This window comes from Botrytis deweyae (genome assembly GCF_014898535.1).
Source record: "Botrytis deweyae strain B1 chromosome Unknown BDEW_012, whole genome shotgun sequence".
Taxonomy (NCBI): Eukaryota; Fungi; Ascomycota; class Leotiomycetes; order Helotiales; family Sclerotiniaceae; genus Botrytis; species Botrytis deweyae.
In genome coordinates this window covers 1,076,459-1,084,955 of record NW_024066219.1, presented here as the reverse complement: position 1 = coordinate 1,084,955, position 8,497 = coordinate 1,076,459, and the positions used below count along the sequence as shown (strand labels likewise).

Sequence of the window (8,497 nt, the reverse complement as noted above, 5' to 3'; positions counted from 1 at the left end):
ATTTTTGAGGAAGGATTGAAAGTTTGAAGTTTGAGAAGTTGGTGATTGGGATTGTGAGATTGGGATTGGAATTCGAAAAGAGGAGAAGAAGAGGAAACGGATAAACGGACGAGCAAACGGACGGACGAGAGGGAAAGAGAGGAATCGAACGGGGATAGAAGAATAAGAACTAAAGGAAGAGAAAGAGAAAGAAAATACGAAAGGAAAGGAGAAGAACGAGAGTACACGAACGGACGGGAACGAAGTGGGAGAACGGAACGAAATATAGTAAAGGACGAGAATAATAGGGAACGAGAATAAGAATAATAAGAGACGGACAGCGACACGGACAGACAGAGATAAAGATTGCAAAGATGTCCGCGATACGGGTTGCTCCTACGGTTAGTGGGTTTTTTCTTTTCTTTTATCGCTTCTTTTTGATTTAGGGTCGGATGGGGTGAAGGGGGTGGAGGTTGTTTGATTCGGGTTTGGGTTTGGATCTCGTTTTGGGTAGAGTGATGGAGGTGAGGGGTGAGAATGAGAGGTGTGAGATTGAGAGGGGTGAGAATGAGAGGTTGTGTGATTATATGTAGTGAGAGTGTAGGTATGGGAGATACTGGTGTATGGTAGATAGATAGAGGGAATTGGTAGATTGGCAGATGAGAAAGTTCGAGCGCAGCGAGGTTTGGGGGTTTGGGGGCTTGCCCCCATGACTATAGAACAAAAAGCTAACATTCCCTCTCCAGAAAGCCGCTCGAGCCATGAGCCTCCTCCGCACAATCCAATACACCCACCCACCCTCCTGTCCCTGCCACAACAACCCCTCGCACCATCACCACCACCCCAGCTCCTCTCTCCTCTCTCAAACCAAACGGAATCTCCAGCGTAACTATGCCACGCCTATGGATCCCACGCGCGAAAAAGAATATGCGTTTGAGATGGCGGCTTCGTCGATACGGTTTGGACCGGGGGTGACGAGGGAGGTGGGTATGGATTTCAAGAATTTGGGGAGTAAGAGGGTGCTTGTTGTTACGGATGGGGTAGTGAAAGAGTTAGAAGCGATGAAGCAGGTTAGGGAGGGTCTTGGGAGGGAGGGAGTGGAGTTTGAGGTTTTTGAGGGGACCAGGGTGGAGCCGAAGGATACGAGGTGGGTTTGTTGGTTTTCTTTTAGGGAGAGGGAGGGTTTCTTTTTTCGACCATTGGACTTTGCACTCTTTGGTTCGTGTGGTTGAAGAGTAAGAGAAAATGCACAGCTTCAAGTGGAGCAAGCGTATTAATCTCAGAAACGTGATGAAATTCCTGCAAATTGCTGTATTCCAAATGAACACATTTTCTAACAGATGAATAGTATCAAAGAAGCAATCCAGTTCTCCAAGAACTATCAACCAGATGCTTTTCTAGCAGTCGGCGGTGGCTCAGTTATCGACACTGCCAAACTCATGAATTTGTACACCTGTTATCCAGATGCCGATTTCATGGATTTCGTAAATGCACCACTTGGTAAAGGTAGACCTATAGATAAAACTCTCTTACCTCTCATAGCCGTTCCCACCACCGCCGGAACCGGCTCCGAAACAACAGGTACCGCCATCTTCGATCTCGTCTCTCATAAAGCCAAAACAGGCATCGCTCATCGAAACCTCAAACCCCTCCTCGGTATATGCGATCCTCTCAATACACGCACGATGCCCTCTGCTGTACACGCTAGCTCAGGCTTAGATGTTCTCTGTCACAGTTTGGAAAGTTGGACCGCGATCCCCTATTATGAGAGGACGCCCAGACCTCAAAATCCAATCATGAGACCGGCGTACCAGGGGGCCAATCCGATTAGTGATATCTTTTCTCTGCAGGCGTTGAAGAGTACGGCGAAGTATTTGCCAAGAGCGACGAAAGATCCGGAGGATTATGAAGCGCAGAGTCAGATGTTGTTGGCGGCTACTTTGGCGGGAGTGGGATTTGGTAATGCGGGAGTGCATTTGTGTCATGGTATGTAGATTGGTTTCTTTTGCTTGGTTGGGGTTGGTAGTCGATGTTGTTGGTTTGGTGTATGGAATGCTATAAATTGCAGTCTAGAGGACAAGAGCTTTGAAGGTTGAAGTTGTTTCGATTATTGAGTTTCTTTGAAAGAATGGACTTGATGAGATGATGGAAGCATTTTCAAGACTTCAAGTTTGACGTATTTCGGCTCTGACTGCAGTCTGAAATTTCGGGTATACTATATGACTCTTAAGTTATATCAGCGACTACCCACACTACATCAACTAGCAGTATGCTATTCATCTTCCAAACCATATACTAACAGACCTAGGAATGTCCTACCCAATATCCGGTCAAAATCCCGGCTACACGCACCCCGGCTACGTAACCAAAACCCCCATCATTCCGCACGGCGTATCCGTTGCGGTTTCCGCCCCCGCCGTCTTCCGCTTCACCGGTGCATCGAACCCGGAGCGTCATCTGCAAGCAGCAGAATGCTTTGGTGTTGATATCTCGAATGTGAAGAAGGAAAGCGCGGGTGCGGTCTTGGCAGAAGCGTTGGAGAAGTTTCTAGAGGAGTTGGGGGATCAGCCGAGGGGTCTGAAGGATTTGGGGTTCAAGAGGGAACATATTGATGGGTTGATTGAGGGGACTTTGCCGCAGAAGAGAGTTTTGATGTTGGCGCCGAATTTGGCGGAGGAGGTGGGGGAGGAGAGGGAACAGTTGAGAGGGCTTTTTGAGGATGCTATGGGGGGTTGATTGATTGATTGATGGGTTAGTTTGGCTTGAGTTTGTTTTGTTAGTTTATTGGTTTGTGAAGCTTTTGTAAAGTGTTTTTTTTTCTTGAGAAGTTTTGTCCGTTTATGTATACATGTATGTATTGTACTGGACTCAAGTATGATTGTTCAACACAGTATAAAAATTATATCGTTCGTTATGTTACTATTACTGTTATCTGATTCTCTCTCTACAAAGGAATGGTCAATGAAACTCGGAGGTAGAGGTAGAGGTAGAATGACCTCTGACTTTCTGGTGATTGTCGTTGATTGTCTGTTGTGGTCTCTTGAATCTTGAATCTCGACCTCCTTGTTGCTCTAAAAGGGGTTGAGAATGAGTTAACCCTCTTATTCACTTTTTTACTTTTTCACTCTTGGGTTCGCACAATGGATATGGATATAGATATGGATATGGATGTTATGCTTATTTTTTATTTGTGAGGGTGGATAGGTAGGTTGGTAGGTGAATAGGTAGGTAGGGATTGAAAATTAGATGGATATTCACTCCTTCTTTCTTCTCTTTCTTCTCTCTTTTTTTTCTCTCTTTTGCCTTCTTTCTTCAGGAAAGGTTGGAAAGCTTGGAAAGGATTGATAATCTAGGTGCTGTATAGTATCTAGGTGTATCTAGGTAGGTAGTTGGGATGGTTGTTTGGTTGGTAGGTAGGTATGTCTATTTGCTTGCTTGCTTGATTGATTGAATTGGTTAATTGGTTCTCTAGGGAGGAATAGAATGTCAATTTGAATTGGTATTTGAATATGGATTTGGATATGGATATAAATAATTTTGTTATATTGTATTGAATTGAAACGTGAACTCTTGGTTGATTGGCTGTTTATTTGATGAATATTTGGGATTCTTTGTAAATCTTCAAAATAACAAGGAGATAATTCAACTGATCTTTTCATTCTTCAATTTTTTTTATATATCTTTTTGTGAACTTGAGAATTTCAATAAGAAAGGGTGCATACGGTTGAGTTCATACTTGTCGAATTCACTTATTTTGATTTGATTATAAAAACTTTTTTTTTTTTTTACATAACGCTGACTGGCTTCTAATAGTCGGCTCTTAGAAGCGGCTTCCTAGTTCCTAGTTGGGGAAAGCGGTTGTTCTCGGAAAGCGGTTGTTCCCAAAAAATTTGATAGGGAATTTTATTCAATTCTTAGAAAAAGAATATTAGATTTTATATTATTGAATTACTATAATTTTATTAAATTTAATAATATAATCTATTATATTTAGTTTTAATTTTATTTATTATAATAGAAATAATAAATAAATAATAAGAATTAATATTTTATTAATAATTATATAATTTATAAAGGTTGTAGTTGATATAATTCAATTATTATAATATTTTCGAAGTTTTTTGAGAACAACCGCTTTCCGGGAACAACCGCTTTCCCCGACTAGGAACTAGAAGGTTGCTTCTAAGAGCTGATTATTACTTCTTATCTTTAAATTTGGATTTGGATTTGAAAATTTGGATTCGACTTTATCCGAATTTTTGATAATAGGAAAACCTTTACTTTACTTCAATCTTTCTTTTTCTGCGAAGCTGAGAATGAGAAACTGAAGTTGAATTGGAACTTGAATTGGGTGGATACCTGATCTGATTTGATTCTATCCGACTTGACTTGATTTAATTCAACCCCTTGAATCTTTTCCACAAGTTCAACTTAATGTCAACTTCGACTTTATCCGACCTCTTGAGTTTTTAAGTTGTTTATACATACAATCAATCAATTACCTACTTACTGTCATTCGGACCAAACAACAACAATCGAATTTTCACATTATTTACCTACTACGTGGGTGTATTGTATGAAAGGAGCTTTTGAGTTTTTCTTTTGTGCAATCTGTGCAATTTCTGTTATTGAGGGATTTGTGGATTGGATTGATCTGATCTGATTTGAGAAAGCTCTAGAATAGGGGAATTGGAAGATCGAAAGACTGTGTGCAAAGAGGCTAAGACTGAGGATTGGATGAAAAGAGAGTTGAAGACGCAGATGAAAGGAGTCTGGTTTATTTGATAACTACTCATCTAGTAGTTGATTAGATTTAAGTTTGTGGAATTGGGAGAGTGGGAAAGGAGAAGAAGAGAAAGAAGAACAAGAGAGGAGTTGAGAAAAACTAATAATCTGCGACTGGGCTGGACTTTGAGTAAGCTTTGAATAACGTTTATCAATCAGTGTCAGACTTTAGTCGCATTGAGTCGAGTCGAGTCGAGTCGGATCACCATTTTCAAACTATCAACAAACAAATATCTTTCAAGTTCGAATTGTCAATCAATCACCCTCACCAATACCCTTTCATCTCAATCTCACAACCATCAAAATGCCTCACCACCTCTCCTCTTTCTTCAAATCCGTCGGCAGCGTAACCGAAAATGCTTGGGAGAGCGCGACGAACAATCTTTCTAATAGTCCGAAACGAAATCGCGAGCGTGGTTTGACTGTTCGTCAAAGTTTTCAACAAGCTCAGCAAGCTCAGCAGGCCCAACAAGCTCAGCAAGTTCAACAAATTCAACCAAGACGCTTATTCCCAGCTGTAAGACCAGCGCCTGTCCCTACTACTGCTACTGCTACTGCAGATCAACCTATTGGTCTTGGCTTAGGTCTTGGTATGGAAGTGGGACTTGAATCGGCTGATCATGAACATGAACAAGTTGGTATTCCAAGTGGTGTTGAAAATCAAAATCCAAACACAAGTTCCGACGCCATGGTTGATACAATTCACACAACTCACACAAGCACAACCAACAAAATAACTTCAAACACAACCTTCCCGCCACTCTCAACCTCAGCCCTCACAAAGACCTCTAGCAAAAACACTCAAAGAAGTGCGAATAGCAAGGAGACAAGCACAAGCAAGAGTGGAAATAGTTATAATCCGCTGGTCACTACAAGCTCGACATACACGAATCCGAGCGAGAATTTGCCGCCGACGCCAAATTTGAGGGCGGTAGAGGTAGGGAGATTTGGGGATGTTGTTGGTGGTGGTACTGCTGCGATTGGTGGTGGAGATGATAGTGCAGGAGGAAGTGCAGGAGGAAGTGCAGGAGGAAGTGCAGGAGGAAGTGCAGGAGGAAGTGCAGGAGGAAGTGCAGGAGGAAGTGCAAGTCATAGTCAGAGCGAGGAGATTAGTCCGGTCGATGGAATGGGTATGTTTGGTCCTGTTCCTAATCCTAATCCCGGTTCTGCATTTATTTCTAGTGGTAGTGCTGGTAGTGGTGCAGCTAGTGCGGGAGGAAATGCTACGATTGCGCATGAGCGAAGCGAACGTCATGGAAGTATTAATATGCAGACTCCTATTGTCACGGCCTCGGGAACTCGCGTTCATAATTATCGAGGTGTGGATCATGGTGCTGTTATGATTCCTGGTTCGGCTTCGGCTTCGGCTTCGGGCTCGGGTATCAATACTCCAAGATTGATTGCTGCTGGAATTGGTGCTTCTGGACTGGCTACTCAAGGAAGAGAACGCGCTTTTACGATTCCGAGAAAACCTGTTCCAATGACGATTGTGGTTGGCAATACAGGTCTTGAAGTTGTACCTTATGGACGTCCGATCGAGGACATCGAAACTGGCGCTTGCATTGTCAATAGACAAGAATGCATGGACTGGAAAAATCAATTTGAGGGAACAGGACGAGGACGAGGACAAGATGGAGATGAGAAAGATGGTGAAGGTGAAGGTGAAGATGGAGAGGGAGAGGAAGTTGGTGAGAGTGAGGAGGAGAGAAAGGAAAGATTGGAGAAGGAGAGAAAGGAGAGAGAGAAGCGAGATCTGTGAGTTTTTTATAACCTTTTTTATTTTCAAGTTTTTCTACAGTTCTCGAAGCTATCAAAGCTATTTTTTTACACTCGCCATCCATCTACTCTTATCCAAGAAGAACAATGACTAACACTCCCAGCCTCCACGAAAACCCCCTGCTCTCCCATCCGGTCAAGCCTACCACAATTGCCACCGGTACCCCACCCACCGTCTCTCCAACCTATATCGCCTCTACTTCTCTCAGCTCCAAACGTCGGGGTTTTCGTCGCTCATGGACCGCTCCTATCAATGGCTTTAACTTCACCAGCCTCGGTGGAATCGGCGTCATGGGATTCGGAAATTCAAACCAAGATCCAAATATGCATGGAGGACTTGGCGATACGGGAATGGGAACGGGGATGGGAATCAACCAGAGAGGTACTGCCAGAGATAGATATTCTGGAAATAGTAGTGAAGCAATGGGAATGGGTTCTAGACGGGGAAGTTTTCTGCGCAGAGCAAGTGTGAGTTTCAAGGGGATGGGATTGGGGATGCAGGGATTTTTGAGGGGTACGAGTGGAGGTGGTGGTGCGCTTGCTGGAGCTGGAGCAGGTACTGCTGCTGCGGAGAGAATGGGTATGAGTATGGATCATACGCGTGAAGGTGGAGCAGCTGCAGGAAGCGGAAGACCGGTCACCATGCAATCGGAGTATAGAGGTGTAGGTGGATATGTGGGGGATGACGCTATGGCTCTTGCGCGGGAGAGAGTTGCGGAGGCTGGTATGTGTTTGCTCTTGTTTTCTTTCCTTTCCTTTTGTCGATTATTATCATGGTCTGAATTCAAGTCGCTAATGGTTTGTTTGTGATGGATAGAAAATCAACGACGAAGAAGTCATCGCCAATCAATGGTCCTGCCAAAATTCGAATGGGAGGAAGAGTTTGCTACTGCGGAGGAGGATGAGGGTGATGCTTGAGTTCTTGTGTTGCTATCTATCTAGTGCTAGTGCGTTTACGCATACTAGGTGATTCGATAACTAGAAAGGATGGATAGTTTTCATTTTGCTAGGAGGTTGCTTGTTGTGACGGTTGGATGGGGGGATAGGACAGTCACAGTTAGGGGTTTTTAAGAGTGCAATGACTACGACTACGATTATGAAGGAATGGACGAAGTGGAAGAATTAATAAATAAATGGATGGATATGGGTACAAAAATAATGATGAGGTCTAGCTAGATAGTGGGAAGTATGTAGGGGAAGTCTGGGCTGGGTGCTTGATTTAGTCACGCACTTTACTTACTTCGTTTACTTCACTTGTTTCACATAGTAGATAGATAGTCACTTGAGAGATTTGAAATCGAGAGTTGCTTGCTTTTATTGGGATTTGTTTGGTGGGGATGCTGATTTGTTGTGAGTGTGAGTGTGAGTGTGAGTGTGTATGATGTGGGTTTGAATATGGTTGTTGATGCGGCTGTGGTCATAAAACCCATCTTGTAAAAATAGACTAATGAAAATAGACCTGGATCTCTATGAATACCTACATGAGTCCACATTCATACCTACATCATATCCATCCGGTATTGTAAATAAATAGCTCAGAAACAAACACAAACTCACTTGGTTTGGTGGGTATAAGAGTGCATAAGTGGAAAATATGTGAGACGAAGAGGAGTATGTCTAGTTACACTAGAAGTTTGTGTTAATACGTAGGTGTGTTTGTGGTTTTTTAAGAGACTAGGTAATAAGATTGTTTGGGTTTCTCGTTCTTGGGGTTTATGATTTCTTTATAAGTATGTTGTTTTAAGTAAGATCTTACATAGTTTAGGTAGGAGATAGAAAGACCTTTATTGTTTGTTCAGGTATGGATGTAAAGGCTGTTGAGTGAATAATCGTAGGGATATTTGATGCTAGAATTTGTCATGATACTTTATTTCCCCGCTCTTGGTTGGAGAAATTTCTTGATATAATTATTAGCTACAGTACAAAGATGTGCTACTGTCCAATCAAGGAAACTGAT

General features: G+C 42.7%; 2 protein-coding genes across 2 annotated transcripts; both read left to right on the top strand.

Annotated features, from left to right (window-relative positions):
- Positions 1 to 353: 353 nt before the first annotated feature.
- Positions 354 to 2,715, top strand: EAE98_006151 (uncharacterized protein; the record flags this gene model as incomplete). Its single annotated transcript, XM_038953773.1, has 4 exons — positions 354 to 380; positions 726 to 1,126; positions 1,328 to 1,965; positions 2,288 to 2,715. 4 exons carry the CDS (start codon positions 354 to 356, stop codon positions 2,713 to 2,715), a joined length of 1,494 nt encoding a protein of 497 aa, XP_038810168.1.
- Positions 2,716 to 5,068: 2,353 nt separating this feature from the next.
- On the top strand, positions 5,069 to 7,458 carry EAE98_006150 (uncharacterized protein; the record flags this gene model as incomplete). The annotated part of the gene is made up of 3 exons (XM_038953772.1): positions 5,069 to 6,519; positions 6,645 to 7,264; positions 7,358 to 7,458. 3 exons carry the CDS (start codon positions 5,069 to 5,071, stop codon positions 7,456 to 7,458), a joined length of 2,172 nt encoding a protein of 723 aa, XP_038810167.1.
- Positions 7,459 to 8,497: the final 1,039 nt, after the last annotated feature.